This window comes from Salvia hispanica, chromosome 4 (assembly GCF_029641045.1).
Source record: "Salvia hispanica isolate PSC_SH4W2 chromosome 4, Shi_PSC_v1, whole genome shotgun sequence".
Lineage (NCBI taxonomy): Eukaryota > Viridiplantae > Streptophyta > Magnoliopsida > Lamiales > Lamiaceae > Salvia > Salvia hispanica.
In genome coordinates, this window is record NC_142695.1 from 2,257,478 (window position 1) to 2,282,514 (window position 25,037).

General features: G+C 39.9%; 3 protein-coding genes across 4 annotated transcripts; all 3 read right to left on the reverse strand.

Moving 5' to 3' along the window:
* Nucleotides 1-6,884: 6,884 nt before the first annotated feature.
* On the reverse strand, nucleotides 6,885-9,146 carry LOC148927039 (putative disease resistance protein RF9). 2 transcript variants are annotated; one of them, XM_089057386.1, is made up of 2 exons: nucleotides 7,413-9,146; nucleotides 6,885-7,193 (listed from the first exon to the last, which is right to left on the reverse strand). In XM_089057386.1, exon 1 carries the CDS (start codon nucleotides 8,944-8,946, stop codon nucleotides 7,606-7,608), a length of 1,341 nt encoding a protein of 446 aa, XP_088913512.1. In that variant the 5' UTR covers nucleotides 8,947-9,146; the 3' UTR covers nucleotides 6,885-7,193; nucleotides 7,413-7,605. The 2 variants fall into 2 exon arrangements, with proteins under 2 accessions (XP_088913512.1, XP_088913513.1); XM_089057387.1 differs by having other exon boundaries at nucleotides 7,128-7,263; nucleotides 7,413-9,145.
* Nucleotides 9,147-9,989: 843 nt separating this feature from the next.
* Nucleotides 9,990-10,937, reverse strand: LOC148927040 (putative disease resistance protein At1g50180). The gene has a single exon (XM_089070260.1). It carries the CDS (start codon nucleotides 10,935-10,937, stop codon nucleotides 9,990-9,992), a length of 948 nt encoding a protein of 315 aa, XP_088926386.1.
* Nucleotides 10,938-16,191: 5,254 nt separating this feature from the next.
* Nucleotides 16,192-20,039, reverse strand: LOC148927041 (disease resistance protein RPP8-like). Its single transcript, XM_089057385.1, has 3 exons — nucleotides 19,011-20,039; nucleotides 16,744-18,577; nucleotides 16,192-16,524 (listed from the first exon to the last, which is right to left on the reverse strand). Exons 1-2 carry the CDS (start codon nucleotides 20,002-20,004, stop codon nucleotides 17,133-17,135), a joined length of 2,439 nt encoding a protein of 812 aa, XP_088913511.1. The 5' UTR covers nucleotides 20,005-20,039; the 3' UTR covers nucleotides 16,192-16,524; nucleotides 16,744-17,132.
* Nucleotides 20,040-25,037: the final 4,998 nt, after the last annotated feature.

Consider the following 25,037-nt stretch of genomic DNA (forward strand, 5'->3'; position numbering starts at 1 on the left):
AGAAAATTTTGATTTTATAATACTACTTGGAGAGTGTGTTCAAATTTCAGTTAGGAGTCCAAGTCTAACAGGGGTTGAGTTATTCCTAATAAAAGTATATTGCAGGAGTGATATGCTTCTACATTTAAACTTTGTTTTCCTTTATCCCGAAACAATTCAGCCTATGTATGGGTGTTTAGTTTTTGCTTTCGTTTGTTTTTAACTTATATAAGCAAGTGACTTGGTGGAACAAGGATGGAAGTGTTTGGATGATGGATTGCCTAGATGCCTGCATTTCACTTCATTTTTTGTTAATTCTTCATGATATTTTTGTCAAATTGGAACTTCAAGTGTGTCTAGATATCCATATTATCCTTAGTTTGAGTATTTTGAAGGAAGATCAATAATATGCACAACTCATGTACCAACATTTGTGAGAGATTTAGAATTTCGCAGTAATAATAGGCTGAAGTTATCACATTTATAATTGGTGCTGCCTTTTTGAGCTGATTCTATTTGTGTTTGATGCTATAAGCAATTGTTTATCTCGAGGAATGAAAATTCTGTAAGTTTGGTGGTCGCATAAGCTGAGCCGAGAGTTGGGTTTTGGTTCGAGGCACACGTGACATGCCAGCTGCATGGGTCCATGTGGATGTGTCAGTTTGTTGTAACCGTTTTGGAGAGTCTAGCAACCGATGCATGAAGTAGTTAGATGCTCATATAAAACAGAGAACAACGCTCTGATCTTAAAGAAGAGAGAAAGTAGAGTGATCGAGTTTTCCATCTTGAGTGAATACGATCTTGAGATTAGATTGTATAGATTCTTGAGAGTTCTTTCTCCTTGTTCATCAATCATTGTAAAGTGAGGTAGTGTGATCAATAAAGTAGCTCAACCCAGATTTTCTCGTGGATGTAGACGTGAGTCGAACCACGTTAAACCCTTGCGTCCATTGTCGCTTCTTTTGTTCTTTCAATCGTCGCTTCGATCTAACAAGTGGCGCCGTCTGTGGGAAAGGGATAGACGATTATGGCGATGGCACGTTTCAAGACGGAGAAATTCAACGGGAAAACAGATTTCGGCCTATGGAGAATCAAGATGAAGGCTCTACTGATCCATCAAGGGCTCATGGATGCATTAGTCGAAGAAGAGGGCGATGATAAGCCAGCTGCTAAACGGCAAGAGATCTTGCAGAAGGCTCACAGTGCGATCATCCTCAGCCTTGATGATAAAGTGTTGAGGGAAGTCGCGCATGAAACTACGGCTAGCGCGATCTGGAAGAAGCTCGAAGGCCTTTATATGGTTAAATCTCAGGCAAACAGGTTATATCTGAAACAATTATATCCTATAGATTTACTGATGGAAAAAGTTTAAGTGAGCAATTAGATCAGTTCTCAAAGTTTGTTGATGATCTTGAAAACGTGGATGTGAAATTGGAAGATGAAGATAAGGCCATAGTTCTCCTCAATGCTCTTCCCTCCATGTATGAGCAGTTGAAGGATGCGTTGCTATATGGCAGAGATAAGCCAATCACTATTCTTGAGGTGCAAACTGCGTTGAAGACCAAGGAGTTCCAAAAGCTCAGTCAGTCTCAACCGGACGCATCTGCAGAAGTCTTGAATGTGAAGAAATTCAAGAAGTTCAAGCAGAAACAGAGCCTACCCAAGAATCAATCTGAGAAGGATAAGAAGGAAACAAAGAGTTGCCACTACTGTAAAAAGCCTGGCCACATCAAAAAGAATTGCTTCTCTTGGAAAAAGAAGCAAGAGGCCGAGAAGAATGATCAAGGCTCTACTGACATTGTGCAGGTTGAAGAACCTCACCAGATTATGAACATCATGGAAACCGAAATTAGTGACTGTTGGATCATAGACTCGGGTTGCAGTTTTCATATTAGTTCACACAAGGAATGGTTTCAAGATTTTTATCCTTCTCAAGGGTCTGTATTATTGGGAAATAATCATGTTTGTAGTATAAGGGGAAGAGGTAGCATAAGACTAAGGCTAAATGATCAATCTATTGTTCTGCTATCAGATGTCAGGTTCATACCCGAGGTGAAAAGAAACATGATTTCTCTTGGTGTTCTTGAATCAAAAGGGTATGGTTTTAGATCAGACAATGGTCATCTAAGGATATACAAAGGTTCTGTTGAGATTATGAATGCAGTGAGAAAGAATACCCTATACTATCTTGATGCTACTGTTGTTAGTGTTTGTTAGTGGTGTTATGAATGCAATTGAGAAGGCAAGTGATGATTTCATAATTTGGCATCAAAGGATGGGTCACCTGGGAGAAAAGGGGATGAAGGATCTGATTAAGAGGGGCTTGATTAAGGCAAGAGCAGAAGCATATTTAAAGAAGTGCGAGCAATGTGTAATGGGAAAAGGGAAGAAATTACCATTCCCTAAGGGAAAGCACACTTTTGTTTCTGTGCTTGACTATGCACATAGTGACATTTGGGGGCCTTCTCAGCCATCTACTATGAATGGAGGAAAGTATTTCATGACTATCATCGATGATTATTCAAGGAAGTTGTGGGTACAGATCCTTAAGAAGAAGTCTGATGCTTTTAGCTTCTTCAAAAATGGCATGCAATGGTGGAGAGGGAGAAAGGCACTACACTCAAATGCTTGCGGACTGACAATGGGCTTGAGTATCTCTCTGCTGAGTTCAGTGATTTCTGCAAGGTCAGAGGCATAAGAAGGCATAGAACGGCTCCTAGAAATCCTTAACAAAACGGAGTGGCCGAGAGAATGAACAGGACTATCATGGAACGAGTTAGGTGCATGCTCCTGACTTCTGGGGCAGATAAGAGGTTTTGGGGGGAGGCTGTATCTACTGCAGCAGTTGTTATAAACAAAAGTCCTTCGTCTGCAATAAACTTTGATATTCCTGATAATCTCTGGTATGGTACAATGCCATATTTTGCTAGCCTAAGATCTTTTGGGTGCAGGGCATATGCGCGTGTGAAACAAGGCAAGCTTGATGCAAGAGCTATCAAATGTATGTTCCTTGGATATCAGCCTGCCTGGTTCTAAGGCATTCAGGCTGTGGTGTACAGATCAAGGAAATGGAAAGCTGATAATGAGCAGGGATGTTATTTTTTATGAGAGTTTAATGCCTTGTTTGATAAAGAAAGACAAGTGGAGGTGGAGCCACAACAAGAGGCCATGCAGGGTGAGGGCATCAGCACTAATGATGATGTCTCAGTCTCCACAAGGACAGATGGTCCTCCAGTGCAGCAGAATCTCATGGAAAAATCAAAGAGGACAAGAAAACTGCCTTCTAAGTTTTCTGACAATGAAATGGCATTCTTTGCTCTATGTGTGGCAGAGGAAATAGAGTTCAGTGAACCTGGGACTTATGAGGAAGCAATGAGTGGTTCTGAGTGGGAGAAATGGTTGGAGGCTATGGTTGAGGAGATAGACTCTCTTATGAAAAATAAAACATGGATTCTGGTAGAGAGGCCAAGTTCTCAAAAGGCTGTTGGCTGCAAATGGGTTTTTAAGGAAAAGATGGAGTTTGCTAATGGAAATAAGATCAGGTACAAAGCTAGGTTGGTGGCCAAGGGCTACACACAGTAAGAAGGGATAGACTTCACTGAAATTTTCTTACCCGTGGTGAAGCACACCTCCATAAGGATTTTACTATCTGTTGTTGCACAAAGGAACTGGGAGCTACACCAACTTGATGTCAAGACCGCCTTTCTACATGGAGATTTGGTTGAGACCATATATATGGAGCAGCCAAAGGGTTTTGAGGTTCCTGGGCATGAAAGGAAGGTCTGCCTCTTGAAGAAAAGTTTGTATGGATTGAAGCAAAGCAGCAGACAGTGGTATCTTAAGTTTGATGCTCATCTCAACAACATTGGTTTCATGAAGTCGGCTTATGACAATTGTGTGTATATCAAGACAGGAAGGCTATTGCTTATTTGGTCTTGTATGTTGATGATATGCTTGTGGCAGCTGCAGACATGGGAGAAATCAAAGCTATAAAGGATGAGTTGATGAGAGAATTTGAAATGAAAGACTTGGGTGAAGCCAAGAGAATTCTTGGGATAAACATCCTTAGAAACAGAACTGAGGGAGAAATTTGGCTACTTCATATGGATTATCTCAAAAAGCTCATTCAGAAATTTCAGATGCAGGATTCTAAGGAAGTGGCAGTGCCTCTTGCTCAACACTTCAATTTATCCAAGGACCAGGCACCCAAAACAAATGAGGAAAGGTCACAGATGATGAAAGTCCCATATGCAAACATAGTTGGGAGTGTGATGTATTGTATGATATGCACCAGACCTGATCTGGCACATGGGATCAGTGTGACTAGCCGCTACATGAAGGAATATGGCAGGGAGCATTGGTCAACTCTTAAATGGTTGCTGAGATACATGAAAGGAACAGATAATGTAGGGATTTTGTTCAAGAAGCAGAATAGTGATACTGGTGATCCATTGGTTGGATATTGTGATGCGGATTATGCATCGAATCTTGACACCAGAAAGTCTGAAACTGGATATGTGTACAAGCTACATGGATGATATGACACGGTTGCTAGACGTCAAGAGTGTCCCTCTCGGCGTGAGCCATGGATCGATTGGGGTCCAAGGATAAGAGGGAGGTCATGCCACATACCCAATACAGCTCGAGGGATGGCCAGGGAAGCGAGGAAGAGGGAAGGCTCAGATTTGAGGAGAAATCCTTTCCAAGAAGGGGAGGATGATACGACCATGGAAGCCGTGCACCAAAGCTTGTACCTGCAGCTATCTTCAATCAGTATTATGCCCGTCAAGATGACTTCCAAATGCTTTGAAACTGCCACAATTATCTTCGTCTTTCAGAGAGCTTCGCGTGAGTATCTTACACGCCCCAATCGGAGTTCAGAGGAGAGAGTTATGGATGATTTACTAAAGCGCGCAGAACAGGCAGGGAGGGAGCTCCCGGACGGGTGTTTTCACCATGAAAATCACCCGACCGGGTGAAAGTGTTGTGAAGCATTTCCAGATTCCAGAAGAAACACCCGGGCGGATGTTTTGGACCGCACAATTCACCCGACCGGGTGAATCACCCGAGACTTAGTTTTTGTGGGCCTTTTTCACATTTTGGGCTCTTAGTATAAATACCTTTTTGGTGTCATTTTTCATTCTAGATAATATTGTGATTGAAGTTATCTTCCTAGTGAGTTTTTTCCTCTTTGAGGAATGTATCCAATTCCTTCCTTGAAGGTTGCTCGTCTCAATTTCATAGATTGATTCAAGTAGAGGTATGCATCAATGGGGTGTATCTATTGAGTAGTGGAGCCAAGGGGTGATAGAGCTATTGAAAGTTGCCTAAGGTTGTTTCCATTATTTTGGTCAAGGTCCTAAGGTCATAACTCTTTCATCTCATCATTATACACATGCTTTTCATTCTTAATCTACCATCCTTTCTTGTTTAGATTCAATTTTTGTTGGTTGGATCATCTATTATCTTTTGTCTTGTGTTGATAAATTGAAAATAGCATCACAAAAACAGTTAGATCAAGCATCATAAATGGGTAATCCTTGGGAAATGGATCATAAAATACATGGATCCTTATCAATGGAGCAGCAATCAGTTGGAAGTCCACCTTGCAATCAGTGGTAGCTTTGTCCACTACCGAAGCTGAGTACATAGCGCTAACCGAGGCAATCAAAGAAGGCGTTTGGTTGAAAGGGATACTCAGTGATTTTGGAGTTGAACAAAAAGTTGTTAGGGTGCTATGTGATAATAACAGTGCGATATGCTTGGCGAAGCATCAGATCTTACTTACATGAAAGGAGCAAACACATTGATGTAAGACTTCACTACATCAGAGACCAGATTGAGAAGAAAAAGGTGGAGGTGTTAAAGGTTGGAACAGATGATAATGCGGCCGACGCTTTAACAAAGGCTGTGTCATGCTCGAAGCTCAAGCATTGCTTGGAGCTGGTGAGTGTGCTTCCACATTAAGGTGGAGTGTGTTTGGAGAATCGGGTGTGGGCGGTTGCTTACACGACCAAGGTGGAGATTGTAAGTTTGGTGGTCGCATAAGCTGAGCCGAGAGTTGGGTTTTGGTTCGAGGCACACGTGACATGCCAGTTGCATGGGTCCATGTGGATGTGTCAGTTTGTTGTAACCGTTTTGGAGAGTCTAGCAACCGATGCATGAAGTAGTTAGATGCTCATATAAAACAGAGAACAACGCTCTGATCTTAAAGAAGAGAGAAAGTAGAGTGATCGAGTTTTCCATCTTGAGTGAGTACGATCTTGAGATTAGATTGTATAGATTCTTGAGAGTTCTTTCTCCTTGTTCATCAATCATTGTAAAGTGAGGTAGTGTGATCAATAAAGTAGCTCAACCCAGATTTTCCCGTGGATGTTGACGTGAGTCGAACCACGTTAAACCCTTGCGTCCATTGTCGCTTCTTTTGTTCTTTCAATCGTGGCTTCGATCTAACAAATTCTAAATAGGCTTGTGATTTTGAAAATTGTAAGCTTTGGTTTCTTCAATTTATCTACTCTTGGTTTTACCTTTACCACATTTCTCAGTAGCATAGTTTTTGATTGTGAGTACTTAATACAAAAGGAAAATTGTAAGTTGTTAAAAGAATATCATGAAGATATTCGAGTACATAAAAAATTCCAAAAATACAAATAAATAGCATAAGTAATGTGAGCTACACTCCTAAAGGAATTATACGTTCCTGGATACTTAAGACCCCAATTTAACATATATCTTTAAAAAAAAAGTCAATAAATATTACTTCATCTATCCACAAAAACTATACTCCTATATAACATTAATAGCATTTGTTGGACAAAAAAAAAAAAACAAATCCACCAACATTCAATTGCGGGCATTTGAAAAAAGAGAATTATAAATTGTAATACAAGAAAACAAGTTGATAAAACATTACGATGATATATGATACAGGCCAGAAAAGATAAGTTCGTATTACTCAACTTATATAATGGAAAAACAAACCTAAACCTATGTGGTTTGAATCTCATAATCTGATCCGGGAAAGAACCACAAAGAAAACCCGGATGAAAATAATAACTGACTCGATAACAAGACTTAAAATAGATTTAACTCTATAAGGAAATAACTAAACATAATCATGGAACATATGATGTGGGTGTCGATTGCGGTGTGGATGTGTTGTTGGAGCCGATGTAGGTGGCTCAGGTGTTGGTCATGGAGGTGCGCTGGAGAGCCTAATTATTAATACGAGAGTAATAATTAATAATTAGAAATCAAAGCAATGTTGGATCGGAAAGTTATCATCTGATAAAGAAATTAGAAATAGCAGAATGTCAAGATCATTATGTATTATATATAGCAGTAGGTTATATGGAAAACACAAAAGAGAAACAACTTACTTAGCCAATATATATATTTATATAATTTTGAATGTATGGTCACAAATTTATTACCTCCAAAAACATCAGGCACTTGTTCCAAAATTCTGAGCTTACGGCCAAGAATCTTCTTCACAAAAATATTCTTCTCATAGAACGGACCTTATTCTTTTCTCGACAAATGGCCCATAATCTTCTTCCTTTACTCTCTCTATAAATTCCCCTGGCATACTCATTATATCTATCTCTCGAAGAGAGGAGGAGAATCTCAGACCATCTGGAACCTTCTCCAAATTGCGGCACTCCGCAATGAACAAGTAAGTAAGTTTTGGCAATGCTCTTTTTCCACTTCCCATTTCTTTAAATCTTGCAATTTGTCTAACCCTAGCTGGTTGAGTTGTGGAAACGAATTTGAACGGAAAGTTATTGTTTCTGCCATCTTGACAAAGTCCACTAAAATTAGCTCTTGCAACATGGGATACTTGCCAAACTCCTCCACATCTACCTTACCCTCGCAGTTATATAGTCTCAAAGTTACTAAATTCTGACACATCCCTTGTTTGTAGTAAGGAAAACCGCCACTCATATTGCATTCAACCATCGCCAAAGTAACCAACGATGGAGACATCAACCCCTCATTTAAAACCTCCACATCTTTCTCTGCACTTAGATCACATGAGCTAACCTGGAGACGAGTCTCACGTAATTGGCTATTTATGTTGCTCAACACAATGGCCATGCTATCCCCATCACAAACTCTAACATGTAAACTCTGTAGACTAATCAATTTGGGGATATCAGCAATGCAAGTTGTCTCACTGTCGATCCATTCTAATGTCTCCAACTCGTGTAGCCCATCTAGTCTTAGTTTCTCCCCTCCAATCACTTCTATGCCATGAAATGGGAGAAACAGATGCTTTAGTCTTTTTATCTTACAAATCACATTTGGCAATCTAATTCCATTCCGGACTCTCAAATCTAAGGTCTGTAGGTATGGCATGTTGCATATAAACTTTGGTAGCTCACCCACCTTAGACTCATGCAAACTCAAGTATCTTAAATGAATAAGTTCGCCCACCTTGATTGGTAACTTTCCCCCTTTAAACCCACAACCTTCTACCACAAATATCCTCAAGTATTGCGACATCTTAAAGTCAATCGTACTCTCTTTGAAGCCAATATTGGTTGGTAAAACTAAACCATTTTGGAAAAGCATAAACGATCTAAGACCTTTTACTTCCTCTAACCCACTTATATCTGACACTTCACGCTCGAAGTCACAACTGATCGCTAATCTGCTTTCGTAATTGCCAACAGATGGAGGTATTACTAACCGTGTTTGAGTAGGTGAAAGAATGTCGGTCAGATATTTAGAAGCATCAACGCGCTTCAGAAACTTTTCTTCTTCAGCTTCAGCTTTAGAAGAGCAGAGATCATGCATCAAATCATGAAGCCCACACTTATCGAACTTGTTAAGTGGAGAGTAGTAGTAAGCTTTATGGAGTTGAACCATACACCTCATAACAAGTTCTGTTAGATATCTTTGGGCCACATCTCTTAAAGTCTCGTTAGGTCCTTTATCTTGGTATGAAATGAAGCCTTCCGCCATCCACAGTAGATACAATCTCTCTAAATCAATATTGTGATCCTCAGGAAAACATGCTAAATAGAGGAAGCATGGCTTCAAGTAATAAGGCAAGGCATCATAGCTTAACTCTAGCACGTGTTTTACTCTTTTGTACTCTTCAACACCTTCTCCATGCCTTAAATATATGTTCGCATTTACCTTTTCCCATTCATGTAAATTGTAATCTTTTGAGCGCAAAATCCCTCCAATAACACGAATTGACAGTGGTAAACTTTGACACTTTGATACAATTCTCTTCCAACATCTTCAAAAGATTTTATATCTGTGTCAACTGTCACAATACACACAAAAAATTAAGATGCAGACATTCAATTTATTTTTAAAAGAAACAAATGAAAGTAAATAGTGCTCTAGATCAATTTATAGTTGTGGGCAGCCTTACAACATGGAGTAGTACAATTCATCAAATTAAAATGATTCATATCACATCACACTGCCACCTTTGTCTATCTTGATTATATTTTTTTTTCCTATTAAATAGGGCATGTATTTGGATATCATATTGAATTTATGCATTATCCGTAATTATTCATTATCCGTAATTATCACAAATTTAATTCCAAAAGTCCCAATTGCTTTTACTTAATCCAACACTGCAACGACACATTCAAAATATCTTGTCAAATGAAAATTCAAAAATCCGAAGAAGTTAGTTACAATACATTTCATTTAAAAAGGCTCTATATCTAATAGAATAACACAAAGAAAACACAAACCAACCAAAATAGGGTTATGGTCAAATAATAACTAATTTAATTCATAACTTTCAATTTTGTAATTCGACATAACTTCATCAACACTATCATGTAATTTTAAATATCAACACAAGACAGTTAATATAGTTATAGTATGTCTTTGTATTGATAATTTTAATATAAAAAATTGAAAGAGTTATACGTTCAGTAATGCTATATTTAGATGACACACTCTAATTACACAATTATAACATCGAAGAAAGAAGAGTTAAACTTCTGACCTGGAGATAAATTTGCTACTTTTTGAAGTCAAGCCCAACCTTCATCTTCTGTAAGCAACTTCAACTTGTGAGGTTCGGATTGTTGATTAGCAATATTCTGGGAGCGAGTGGTGAGAATGACATTACAATTCACCGGAAAAGCTTGCTTTATGATCTCCCAATGAACATCTTCCCATATATCATCTATCACAATCACACATTTCCTCTCCACCAATAAACTATGAATTCTTGTGACCAAATCATCAACGTCCAAGTCTTCAATGTCTGTTACACTGCTATCAAGTTGTTTCAAAATCTTGCCCAAAATGGCCTTATGTTCGAATTGTTGGGTGATGCAAACCCATGCTCGAGCGTAAGATTGGAGGTCTGCGTGGTTGTACACTTTTTTGGCGAGAGTAGTTTTTCCGAGACCACCCATCCCATATATCTTCACTACTCGTTTTCTTCTGGCTTCGTCCTTCACCTTGGAGACCAAAAGCTCGATGTCTTTCTCCATGCCCACAAAATCATGCTCAACCTCATGAGCATACGTCTGTCTCAACAGACGCTGCTGCTCAGCTTCCTGCTTCGAATGAGATGATGAGCCTTGATGATCCAACTCCGACTCTAACTTGTTAGTGAGCTCGGCCAAGGCTGATATTATCGAGCGAGCCTCTTTTCCAACCTTGCGGACACTGCAACATTCAAGAATGATGCAAATGTACCTTTGAAATTTTTCCTTGAGAGTCTTTCGTCCTTCCTCTTCGGATTGCACTTCAACGGCATACGTTTCAAGCAGATTCTCAGCTTTTTCCGCCAGATCTTTGAGTTGGGAAATGTAAAGCTTTAGAGATGGAGAATTGTGTCTCTCTCTGTCAGCTTTCATCAACAAGGCATGAATGCTTCTCAAATCTTCTTTGACTTTGTCACGAAGGATTTCCAGCATTGTTTCTTCACGAAGGATTTCCAGAGCAGCATTTGCAACGAATTCTGCCATTCTATTTTTTCTCTGTTTTCTCTCTTCTTCTTTTTTTTGCCCTGCTGCTTTTGATCAGTAAATTAGCAATGCGAAGATCCACACATACTTGAGTATGAACGTAGTGGGACCTCTGGAAGTAGGCAAGCTTATTGAATGTTATATTTTAATTTTGATTTCTGTATCCACGTTGTGGGTCCCATTTTCGAGCATTGGGAGGCCGATATGTTCTTACAAAAAGGTTGAAACCTCATCCTTGCCGACAGTATTATAAGGGATGTTCAATCAGGGTATGTAGTGGCCCGCTAAAGGGAAGAGAAGAAAAGCCATTTGTTTCGATACGTGTTTATTTTATGCGATTCTTTTCCGCATTGTCATCGGAAAAAAGGGTTTTTCTTCTCTTCGTGGCTATGTCATCATCGTCAATAATGGATCGTCATATCGATTAATATCCCCTAACCCTTGCTCATATTTGATCAATTGAATGGGAACAGCATTTGAATTTTGAGAAGATAAATTGGTACTCCCTCCGTCCCTGATTAAGAGTCACACTTTGACCGGGCACGGGTTTTAAGAAATGTAAACAAAAGTTGTTGAAAAAGTTAGTGCAAGGTGGGATCCACTTTTTATATTGGTTTTATAATAAAATATGAGTGAAGTGAGTTAGTGGAATGTGGGACCTACTTACCATTTATGGTAAAAATAAAGTGTGACTCTTAATTGGGGACGACTACAATGAAAAAGTGTGACTTTTAATTGGGGACGGAGGGAGTATTTTGCAAAGAAAATTTGAATTTCACCCATAGAGATAATGAATTGAAATAAATATGATCGCACTAATGCGACATAAAAATGAACAAGTAGGTATTTATAAGTGAAAAAAATGATGACAGAATAACTATAATCTTTATATGATTCTAGAACACACACTCCATGTCTTGTTCTCATTTATGAAAGTGAAAACTTGCTACCTAACCAAGAACTCAGATTTTGGAATTTTGGACTCTTTTCTTCAACCAGCAAACCGAGAAGGGTTTCCAGAAACACATTGCTAGTAACAGATTCAGCTGTCCTAATTTTTATTATTTTCTAATTTTGTGTAGATTAGTAGTGTAAATTAGATTTTGTGTTATTGCTTACTCTATTTATCAACGAAATAATGTCTCAATTATTATTTTGAGATATCTACGTTTTAAAGTTTTACATAATACAGAGGAGGAGAACGAGTAGTTTAGTAGTGATTCACGTATTTCCAATTAATAATGTGATAGCTATAACAAGCAAAGGTATTCAAATTTAGGAAAAAGAGTGGCGAAAGAGATTGTTTGAAGACTGGGATTAAAGAAGAGTATGGCTTCTCGGTCCATTGCTTGAAGGACAAAGATTAAATTTTAGAGGGTAGGGAATTGGGTCAAGAAGAGCGGCACAAATTTTAGTACTCAATGTGTCCACCAATGCTTTACCAAATTTGACCAAATATAAATTTAAGATAGGTAGTAGAAGGTGAGCTGAACGGGTTAGAGAAGGTCAGTCTTACTTTTATATAGTTTTAGAGTAGAGTCCATTTTTAGTTTTACACGTATACAAATTTGGTCTATAACATTTACGTTTTGATTTTTCAATCATGAATAAATAAAAATGGTACGAAGATGGTCTGTTTTGAAAGACATTATCACAAGTTAATGATCAATGCTAATTAACTAATTTTTGACATAATTAAAATACTAATCTATAGTTAGTTAAAGACTTAAATCCATTTTAATTATAAAGACTAAAATCCATTTTGGTCATAAATATATAACGATTTTATGAAAATATGTGGCTTAATAGTATGAAACAAGTGGACAAGAGTATAAATTGTTACAAGAGTATAAATTGTTGCAAACTAAAAACACAAATACTCCTAAAACTATTTTTTTAATTTATATCCGAAGCATTTTTATTTGTATTATTGATATTTTTTTATGTCTATACATATTTTTTGGGATTAAAAAGATATTAGTCTGAAACCCAAACAAGTAGTGATAGGCTTGAAAATTTTTAACCCGATAAATTGCAGCTTTATTAAACCCTATTAGATTAGCTTGCAAATCTATTACGGCCGGACCCAATTGACATTTCTACCTGTGCATAGACATGCCCAACAACAACTATTCAAAAAGATAATATTATTCGTTTTCTAAAAACAAAATTAATGCTAATTGATCAAATATTATTTTATTAATCAGTTGCAACCATTTTCTTAGGTTATCTCCTACGGCGCCCTTTCCGTTCGCCCGTCGGGGACGGGCGACCCGACGGGCGCCATAGTGGGCGGGAAGGGCGCCCACGCCCGTCCCGGGTGCCCCTGCGACGAGCTCGCCCCTCCCGTCGACGGGCGAGTGGGACGGGCGCCACTGTGGCGAAGGTCGCCCGTCCCAACTCGGACGTCCGACATATATTTTTTTTTTTTTTTTAAACTCTATAAATAGGGCTCCTCCAACGTCATTTCATTCACACCACTTGTGTTGACAAGTTTCTCTCTCTAAACCTCTTTTTTCAATTATCTGTAATGGCGAGTAGTCGTGCGGGTGGTAGTGGCGGAGGCGCTAGTGATAGTGATGGCTTTAGCGATGATGAATTGGATCTCGCTGTGCAAGCGGCGATTGATCGACGGATCCGGCAGAGGCAGCAGCGGCGGCAGCAGGCGGCGGCGGCCGTGCCTCGGCCAATCCATCGCCGACGGCATGTACCCCGGGACCACATTGCTGCACATCAGCGGTTGTATGAGGACTACTTTGCTCCAGAGCCGCGTTTTGGGGATGCCTTATTCCGCCGACGTTTTCGGATGCATCGTCCTCTGTTTATGCATATCGTTGGTGCATTAGAGAGGAGGTACGAGTTTTTCAGGATAAGGGAGGATGCGGCTGGCAAACCCGGACACACGCCAATACAGAAGTGTACGGCCGCAATCAGGCAACTGGCGTACGGAGGGCCGACCGACATGTTCGACGAGTACCTCCACATTGGGGAATCTTCCGCCGTCCAGTGTATGTTGGAGTTTTGCGCGGGCGTTAGAGCGATATTCGGGGATCAGTATCTTCGACATCCGGGTCCCGAAGACTGCCAGCAGCTGATTAATATGCACGGGTCGGTGCACGGGTTCCCTGGGATGTTGGGCAGCATCGATTGTATGCATTGGGAGTGGAGGAACTGCCCCATCGCCTGGAAGGGGATACACACTTCCGGCTTCAAAGCCAAGCATCCCACGATGATCCTTGAAACTGTAGCTGACTACCGGCTGTGGATATGGCATGCTTATTTTGGAGTAGCCGGGTCGAACAACGACATCAACGTCCTCCAGTCGTCGCCCCTGTTCAACGATCAGTGCAATGGCGTTGGTCCCGCCATCAGTTTCATCGCCAACGGCAACCAGCACAACATGGGATACTATTTGGCGGATGGGATATACCCAAGCTGGCCCATCTTTGTGAAGTCGATCAAGCATCCGGTCGGGCCAAAGAAGAGCTACTTTGCGACCCGGCAAGAGGCAGCGCGCAAGGATGTTGAGCGCGCATTTGGTGCGCTCCAGAATCGATGGGCGATGGTGAGGGGTCCGGCACGGCAGTGGTATATCCCCAACATCGGCGACATCATGTACGCGTGTATCATTCTGCACAACATGATTGTCGAAAGTGAAGGGGACGAATTGACTCAGTGGAATAGCGAAGATGACACGGGTGCCGGACCCAGCCACGGCGTGGCCACCGCGAATGTGAACATGGGTGTACCTCATGGAGAGGTTGAGCGGTTGCGCGCATTTACCGACATGCGGCAAAGAAATGCCCATATTCGACTTCAGGAGGATATCATCGAAGAGGTTTGGACGCGGAGGGGTGGACACTGATGTGGTTGTTTTTTTTTTCGCATGATGTATGTTTTTTTTTCTACTATGTAATTTTTTTTTTCGAATTATGTATGTTTTTTTTTTAATGAAATATTCGTATTTCCCGTTCGTATTTTTGTCGGATTATGTCTTCCGTGAATTTAAATTTTAATTGTGAATTAATTTAATTGTGGGAAGGGCGAGTGGGAAGGGTTAGTGCAGTGGGAAGGGCTAGTGATGTGGCAGTGGAATAGGAGGGGCTAGTGCTGACGTGGCATGGGAAGGGCGCGTGGGAGGGGCGAATGGGAAGGGCGCCGCCGGAGACAACCTTAGGATATCACCAAACCTTGTTCGCACCATCCAGCCGGCCGGCCGGCCAATCTCTCCCCATTTCTTTCCCTTTATCACTTCGCTTTCCCAAAATCAAATTAACAATATCTCCCTCAATATCACCACCCTCAAATCCGCCCCCCTCCGCCGCCGCCGCTAGTGCCACGCCGCCGACGCAGCATCTTCAGATGCTCGGCCAATCCCAGCTCCAAAACGTCGTCGTACTGGAGAGCCACTTCACCCCTCCCACCACGAAACACGAGATCGACGACAGCCCCCCGCCTCGGCACAGGCTTCTTCCTCCACCCCACCCTCCTCGCCACCTCCATCCACTCCGTCGCCTGCCTCTCCCCCTCCCACCGCGCCCAAATCGCCCGAACCCTGGCCTTCAACCACCGCGGCGCCGTCATGCTCACCACCCCCCTCGCCCCCAGTAATAATAGGCAGAAGTTGTCACATTTATAATTGGTGCATCCTTTTTGAGCAGTATGGTAAATTCAAATTGACAACTTAGCCTCAACATTTTGTGTGATTGAAAATGCATTTTTGAGCTGTTTGATGCTATAAGCAATTGTTTATCTCGAGGACCGAAGATTCTAAATAGGCTTATGAGTTTCGAAAATTGTATCTTTAGTTTCTTCATTTTATCTAATTATTCTAAGTGTCTACTCATGGTTTTACTTTTACCACATTTCTCGGTAGTATAGTTTTTGATTGTGAGTATTTAATACAAAAGGAAAGTTGTAGTAAGTTGAACAAGAAAAGAGTTAAAAGAATATCAAGAAGATATTAGAGTACATAAAAATTTCCAAAAATACAAATAAATAGCACAAGTAATGCACATATGAGCTACACTCCTAAAGGAATTATACGTTCCTGGTTATATCATACCCCAATTTAACATTTATCTTGAAAGAACAAAGAGTCAATAAACATTACTTCATCTGTCATCAAAAACTATAGTATATACAGGCCACCTTTATCTTGAAAGAACAAAGAGTCAATAGCATTTGCTGGACAAAAACAACAAATCCACCAACATTCAATTGTGGGCATTTGAAAAAAGAGAATTATAAGTGATACTACAAGAAAACAAATTGATAAAATATCACGAAGATATATATATGATACAGGCCAGAAAAGATGAGTTCGTATTGCTCAACTTACAAATGGAAAAACAGGGCTAAACCTATGTGGTTCGACTCTCATAATCTGATCCGGGAAAGAAGCACAAAGAAAACCTGGATGAAAATAATAACCGACTCTATAACAAGACTTAAAATAGACTCAACTCTATAAAGAAATAGCTAAACATAATCTTGGAGCTTATGATGTGGATGTCCGTTGCAGTGCGGATGTGTTGGAGCCGACGTAGGTGGCTCAGGTGTTGGTCGTGGAAGTGCGCTGGAGAGCCTAATTATTAATACGAGAGTAATAATTAATAATTAGAAATCAAAGCAATGTTGGATCGGAAAGTTATCATCTGATAAAGAAATTAGAAATAGCAGAATGTCAAGATCATTATGTATTATATATAGCAGTTAGTTATATGGAAAACACAAAAGAGAAACAACTTACTTAGCCAATATATATATTTATATAATTTTTAATGTATGGTCACAAATTTATTACCTCCAAAAACATCAGGCACTTGTTCCAAAATTCTGAGCTTACGGCCAAGAATCTTCTTCACAAAAATATTCTTCTCATAGAACGGACCTTATTATTTTCTCGACAAATGGCCCATAATCTTCTTCCTTTACTCTCTCTATAAATTCCCCTGGCATACTCATGATATCTATCTCTCGAAGAGAGGAGGAGAATCTCAGACCATCTGGAACCTTCTCCAAATTGCGGCACTCATTGATGAGCAAGTAAGTAAGTTTTGGCAATGCTCCTTCTTCCACTTCCCATTTCTTTAAATCTGGCAAATTTTTTAATTCAAGGAACTTGAGTCGTGGAAATGAATTTGAACGGAAAGTTATTGTTTCTGCCATCTTGACAAAGTCCTGTAAAATTAGCTATTGCAACATGGGATACTTGCCAAACTCCTCCACGTCTACCTTACCCTTGCAGTTATATAGTCTCAAAGTTACTAAATTCTGACACATCCCTTCTTTGTAGTATGGTAAACCGCCACTCATATTGCATTTAGACATGTCCAAAGTAACCAACGATGGAGACATCAACCCCTCATTTAAAACCTCCATATCTTTCTCTGAACTTAGATCACATGACTTAACCTCAAGACGAGTCTCACGTATTTGGCTATTTTTGTTGCTCAACACAATTGACATGCTATCCTCATCACAAACTCTAACACTTAGACTCTGTAGACTAATCAATGTAGGAATATCTGCAATGCAAGTTGTCTCACTGTCGATCCATTCTAATGTCTCCAACTCGTGTAGCCCATCTAGTCTTAGTTTCTCCCCTCCAATCACTTCTATATCACCATATGGGAGAAACAGATGCTTTAGTCTTTTCATCTTCCATATCACATTTGGCAATCTAATTCCACTCCAGACTCTCAAATCTAAGGTTTGCAGGTATGGCATGTTGCATATAGACTTTGGTAGCTCACTCACCTTAGAGTGATACAAACTCAAATATCTTAAATGAATAAGTTCACCCACCTTGATTGGTAACTTTCCCTCTTCAAACTCACAACCGTCTACCACAAATATCCTCAAGTATTGGGACATCTTAAAGTCAATCGTACTCTTTTTGAAGTCAATCATACCATAAAACTTGTGGAGAAGTATAAATGATCTAAGACCTTTAACTTTCTCTAACCCACTTATACCCGACACTTCACGCTCGAAGTCACAACTGATGGCTAATCTGCTTATGGAATTGCCAATGGATGGAGGTATTACTAACCTTGTTTGAGTTGGTGAAAGAATGTCGGTCAGATATTTAGAAGCATCAATGCGCTTTAGAAACTTTTCTTCTTCAGCTTCAGCTGTAGAAGAGCAGAGATCATGCATCAAATCATGAAGCCCACACTTATCGAACTTGTTAAGTGGAGAGTAGTACACAGATTTATAGAGTTGAACCATACATCTCATAACAAGTTCTGTTAGATATCTTTGGGCCACATCTCTTAGAGTCTCATTAGGTCCTTTATCTTGGTAAGAAATGAAGCCTTCCGCCATCCACAATAGATACAATTTCTCTAAATCAATTTTGTGATCCTCGGGAAAACATGCTAAATAGAGGAAGCATGGCTTCAAGTAATAAGGCAAGGCATCATAGCTTAACTCTAGCACCTGTTTTACTCCTTTATATTCTTCAACACCTTCTCCATGTCTTAAATATGATTCCATGTTCGCATTTACCTTTTTCCATTCTGGTAAATTATGTTCTTTTGAGCGCAAAATCCCTCCAATAACACGAATTGATAGTGGTAACCCTTCACACTTTGATACAATTTCTCTTCCAACAACTTCTAAAGATTTTAAACCTGTATCAACGGTCACAATACACAAAAAAAATAAAAATAAAATAAGATGCAGATATTCAATTTATTCTTAAATAGTGCTCTAGATCAATTTCTAGTTGTGGGCAGTCTTACAAGACGGAGTAGTACAATTCATCAAATTAAAATGAATGGAGTGCTCATGATTATTTTTATCTCCCTTCCTAACTTAATGATTCATATCACATAACATTGCCACGTTGGTCTATCAGCCTTAAATATCAACACAAAGACATTCGTATCAATATAAGACAGTTAATAAAGCTATGTCTATATCGAAAGAGTTATGCGTTCTGTATTGGAAACTAATTGTACCATAATGCGACCCGCCAAACATGTTTAGTAATGCTATATTTAGATGACACACTCTAATTATACAATTATAACATCGAAGAGAGAAGAGAGTTAAACTTCTAACCTGGAGATAAATCTGTTACTTTGTGAAGTAAAGCCCATCCTTCATCTTCGGTCAGAAATCTTAGCATGTGAGGTTCGGATTCTAGATTAGCAATATTCTGGGAGCGAGTGGTGAGAATGATATTACAATTCACCGGAAAAGCTTTCTTTATGATATCCCAATCATCATTTTGCCAAATATCATCAATCACCACAACACATTTCCTTTCCTTCAGAAAACTATGTATTCCTCTCACCAGCTCTTGCTCTTCCATGCCACCAGTCTGTGCGTTGCTATCAAGTTGTTTCAAAATATCACCGAAAACGGCCTTTGGTTGAAACTGTTGGGTGATGCAAACCCATGCTCGGGCATAAGATTGGAGGTCTATGTGGTTGTAAACCTTTCTGGCGAGAGTAGTTTTTCCGAGACCACCCATCCCATATATCTTCACCACTCGCTGCTGCCTCTTTTCATCCTTCACCTTGGAGACCAAAAGCTCGATATCTCTCTCCATGCCCACGAAATGAGGCTCAACCTCATGACCATACGTCTGCCTCGACATCCGCTGCTGCTCAGCTTCCTGCTTGGAATGAGATGATGAGTCTTGTTGATCCAACTCTGACTTCAACTCTTTAGTGAGTTGGTCCAAGGCAGGTATAATGTCGCAAGCCTCCTTCCCAACTTCGTGGACACTGTAACACTCAGACATGATGCAAAAGTACCTTTGAAATTTGTCCTTGAGGCTCCTCAACCCTCTTTTGGATTGAACTTCAACGGCATACTTTTCAAGCAGATTCTCAGCTTTGAAAGCCAAATCTTTGAGTTGGTGAATGTAAGTCTTTAGAGTTGGAGAATCATGCCTCTCTCTGTCAGCTTTCATCAGCAAAGCATGTACACTTTCCAGATCTCGTTTAACTTTCTCAACATCAGCGCCCACACCAAGCAAAAACTTAGTTTCTTCAAACAGCAAATCACGAAGGGTTTCAAGAGAAGCATTTGCAACAAATTCTGCCATTCTATTTTTTCTCTGTTTTCTCTCTTCTTTTTTTTTTTTTGCCCCTGCTTTTGATCAGTAAATTAGCAATGCGAAGATCCACACATACTTGAGTATGAACGTAGTGGGACCTCTTGAAGTAGGCAAGCTTATTGAATGTGATCTTTTAAATTTGATATCTGTATCCACGTTGTGGGACCTCAGGAGGTAGGAAAGCTTTTATGTAATTTGTGTACTATGAAATTTGATTTATGTATCCACGTTGTGGGTCCCATTTTCGAGCATTGGGAAGCCGATATGTTCTTGCAAAAAAAGGTTGAAACCTCATCCTTGCCGACAGTATTATAAAGGGGGGGGCCTAACTCAATGTCTTGCAAGAAACCCACCTCTCAATGCCTCATACTTATACCTGAGAGGTGTTGCAACTACACGACACAACAGTAGTGGGAAGAGAAGAAAAGCCATTTGTTTCGATGCGTGTTTATTTTCTGCGATTCTTCTCCGCATTGTCATCGGAACAAAGGGTTTTTCTTTTCTTCGTGGCTATGTCATCATCGTCAATAATGGATCGTCGTATCGATTAATATCCCCCAACCCTTGCACATATTTGATCAATTGAAAATTAAGAAATTCAGATAAATGGGAACAGCATTTGAATTTTGAGAAGATAAATTGGTATTTTGCAAAGAAAATTTGAATTTCACCCATAGAGAATGCGACATAAAAATGAACAAGTAGGTATTTATAAGTGAAAAAAATGATGACAGAACAACTATAATCTTTATATGATTCTAGAACGCATACTCCATGTCTTGTTCTCATTTATGAAAGTGAAAACTTGCTACCTAACCAAGAACTCAGATTTTGGAATTTTGGACTCTTTTCTTCAACCAGCAAACCGAGAAGGGTTTCCATAAACACATTAGTGGTAACAGATTCAGCTATCCTATTTTTTATTATTTTCTTATTTTGTGTAGATTAGTAGTATAAATTAGATCTTGTGTTATTGCTTACTCTATTCATCAACCAAATAATGTCTCAATTATTATTTTGAGATAGTATCTACGTTTTAAAGTTTTACATAATACAGAGGAGGAGACCGAGTAGTTTACTAATGATTAACGTATTTCCAATTAATAATGTGATAGCTACAACCACGTGGTGGGTCCATTATTATTTATTAGCTTCGTGTAGTACTAGTACTACCTTATCTTGTTTCAATAATTTAAATGTTGTGTTAAAATTCTAATATCTTGCCCTACATCAGCTTGGTAACGATTCTAGTTCACCTATAAATGTATGAATAACCCTCCTCTTTATAAGACCTTTTAAGGGGTGAGTGGTCTATTTCTAATACGGTGTCTTTTCTCTTTCGTCACTTTAGGATTACGATCGTCCAAAGCTAACTATTCCGTCAAATTATAACATTCAATGTTTTTAATCTCAACTTTGACCAAATTATCATTTTTGTTGATAATTTTTTAATAAATTCGACAATATTAATTATTATTAGAATAAAATTATATTTAAAATAATATACTAACTTTTATTTCAAAAACCTTAGTTCTCATTCACGATATTAATCCTCTTCTTCCTCTTTCTTTCATCCACAACTGCGTAAGAAGCGAAGAACCCTAGTTCTTGAATGACTCAACTGCGTCAGCTATCGAGCGTTCGAGCTACAGCTGAGGGTCTGGGTCCGACGAGTGGCAACCAACGTAATAGTACCATCAAATTCACCTAATTTTTGAATAAAAAGACAACTACCATCAAGCTCACATCATTCCTTCATTCTAGTGATTCTCGAAGACAAGTTGTCTCTTTTCAATATCAAGCAAAGAAATTGAAGGTATTACAAATTTAGGAAAAAGAGAGGCGAAAGAGATTGTTTGAAGACTGGGATTAAAGAAGAGTATGGCTTCTCGGTCTATAATTGTTTGAAGGACAAAGATTAAATTTTAGAGTGTCAAGAAGAGCGGCACAAATTTTGGTACTCAATGTGTCCACCAATGCTTTACCAAATTTGACCAAATATAAATTTAAGATAGGCCGTAGAAGGTGAGTTGAACGGGTTAGAGAAGGCCAGTCTTACTTTTATATAGTTTTAGAGTAGAGTCCATTTTTAGTTTTACACATATACAAATTTGGTCTATAACATTTACGTTTTGATTTTTCAATCATGAATAAATAAAAATGGTACAAAGATGGTCTGTTTTGAAAGACATTATCACAAATTAACTGTCAATGTTATTTAACTAATTTTTGACATAATTAGAATACTAATCTATAATTAGTTAAAGACTTAAATCCATTTTGATTATAAAGACTAAAATCCATTTTTGTCATAAATATATGACCATTTTACGAAAATATGTGGTTTAATATGAAACAAGTGGACAAGAGTATAAATTTTTGCAAACTAAAAACACAAATACTCCTAAACCTATTTTTTAAAATTATACTTGATGCATTTTTATTTATATTATTGATATTTTTTTAGGTCTATACATATTTTTGGGATTAAAAAGATATTAGTCTGAAATCCAAACTACTAGAGTTAGGCTTGAAAATTTTTAACCCGATAAATTGCAGCTTTATTAACACGTATTAGATTAGCTTGCAAATCTATTAAGGCCGGACCCTATTGACATTTATAATTGTGCATGGACATGCCCAACAACAACTATTCAAAGACAATACTATTCGTTTTCTAAAAACATAATTAATGCTAATTGATCAAATATTATTTTATTAATTAGTTGCAGCCATTTTCTTAGGATATCACCAAACCTTGTTCGCACCATCCAGCCGGCCGGCCGGCACTATCTCTCCCCATTTTTTCCCGAAATCAAATTAACTTGGAAGAACAATGTCGACTTGCATTATTTCCCTCAAAACACTCACATCTCACACCACCCTCAAAGCCCCCTCCCTCCGCCGCCGCCGCTACTGCCACGCCGCCACCACATCTCCACCGCCGCATATACAGATGCTCGGCCAATCCCAGCTCCAAAACGTCGTCGTACTGGAGAGCCACTTCACCCCTCCCACCACGAAACACAAGATCGACGACAGTCCTCGCCTCGGCACGGGCTTCTTCCTCCTCGCCACCTCCACCCACTCCGTCGCCCGTCTCTCCCCCTCTGATCACCGCGCCGAAATCGCCCGGACCCTCGCCTTCACCCACCGCGGCGCCGTCATGCTCACCACCCCCCTCGCCCTCAATTTCTCCAAAGGCATCCCCCTGCTCCAGGTCCTGGAACCGAGCGATGAAACTCCACCAGTCTGCAGCCGCAGCTGCGCGGCTGCAGACTGGCGGACTCGCCACCACAGAAGGACAATGTCCTTCGGCCGGTGGCGAGGCACCAGAGCCTGGGGCTGGCGATGATGGTGGGGAACGCAAGGGGAGAGAGGGGCGTGGGAGCGAGGGCGCCGTGGCCGCTGGACGATAGGGCGGGGTGGATCGAGCACGGGTGGTTCGGGGTGGGGATCAGGGATCCTGAGGCGGGGAGGTGTGGGGAGTTGAGGGTGGCATCGGTGTCGAAGACTATGGGGAGTTGTTAGAAGTCGTTGGGAAAACTGTTGTTCTTATTCGATGATTATGAATACAAAGATTACACCATTATATAGGCTAGAGAGACTCTAAGTATGGTAAACCTAATTTACAATTATTGCTATGCTAAATATGGTACCATATATTTTCTATCAATTGCATATATTCTTCAAAATCTTATGCAATATTCTTCTGACACTCCTCTCAAGCTAGGTAGTGGGGTTCCCGATACTTGGCTTGCATAGTACCTCTTGAAACAACTTCGAGTTCACTGCCTTTGTCAAAATATCCACCAACTGATCTTTGGATTTGACATAAGACATTTCTACTACCTTAGCTTCAATATTCTCCTTGATAAAGTGTCTGTCCACCTCTGCATGTTTTGTTCTATCATGTTACACCGGGTTTTCGGAGATACTAATAGCCGTCTTGTTGTCACAAAAGAGTCTACAAGGAAGGGCCGATCGGAGGTCCAATTCCGTCATCAGTTTTCGCAACCACAGTATCTCCGTCAGTCCATTTTTGATTCCTCTAAACTCTGCTTCTGCGCTGGAAAGTGCCACTACTTTCTGTTTCTTGCTTCTCCACGTCACAAGGTTTCCTCCTACAAAGGTGAAGTACCCGGCAGTTGATTTCCTGTCATTGGGGTTCCCGCCCAGTCAGCATCGGTGAAGCCATGTATTTCCATGTGTCCATGTTTTCAAACATAAGTCCGTGTTCCGCTGTTCCCTTCAAGTAGCGGACAATCCTCAAGACTGCTTCCCAATGTTCTTCTTGAGGTGCATGCATGAATTGGCTCACTACTCCTATTGCGTATGCAATATCTGGTCTTGTGTGAGATAGATAAATAAGTCTTGCGTATGCAATGTCTTGCCCCTTCCTTTATCTGTAGTCCATGATTTTGCACCATCGGGGTGTCCATGGGTTTGCAGTCGATCATCCCAACTTCTGCTAATAGATCAAGAACATACTTCTTCTGATTTATGAAAATCCCCTTTTTTGACCTTATCACTTCAATTCCCAAGAAATATTTGAGAAGACCGAGATCCTTCATCTCAAATTCATGAAACAGATTCTTCCTTAGTTCAGCTATCTCTGCCTCATCATCTCCGGTAATGATCATGTCATCCACGTATATAATTAAACACGTGATCTTGCCGCCTTTTTTCTTGATGAATGAAGTGTGATCTGAGTTACTAGTTACTCTGTTTGTACCCGTACTTCTTCATCACTTCCGTGAACCTTCCAAACCATGCCCTTGGGGATTGTTTTAATCCATACAACGTCTTCTTGAGTTGGCATACTTCCCCATCTAAGAAATCTCCAGAGAATCCCGGTGGAGGTTCCATGTACACTGGCTTTGGCAACTCTCCATGTAGGAATGCATTGGTCACATCAAACTGATGAAGTGGTCACTCCTTATTGGTGGCAATTGAGAACAACACTCTAACAATGTTAATTTTTGCCACCGGTGAGAAAGTCTCGTCATAATCTACACCAT

Bases quoted from the DNA above. Each gene is read 5' to 3' on its own strand.
- LOC148927039 (XM_089057386.1), bottom strand. From the start codon at position 8,946: ATGGCGGAAGGCTTCATTTCATACCAAGATAAAGGACCTAACGAGACT.
- LOC148927040 (XM_089070260.1), bottom strand. From the start codon at position 10,937: ATGGCAGAATTCGTTGCAAATGCTGCTCTGGAAATCCTTCGTGAAGAA.
- LOC148927041 (XM_089057385.1), bottom strand. From the start codon at position 20,004: ATGGCAGAATTTGTTGCAAATGCTTCTCTTGAAACCCTTCGTGATTTG. The intron at 18,578-19,010 runs GTTAGAAGTTTA...CCGTTGATACAG, and splicing joins AGTAACAGATTTATCTCCAG to GTTTAAAATCTTTAGAAGTT.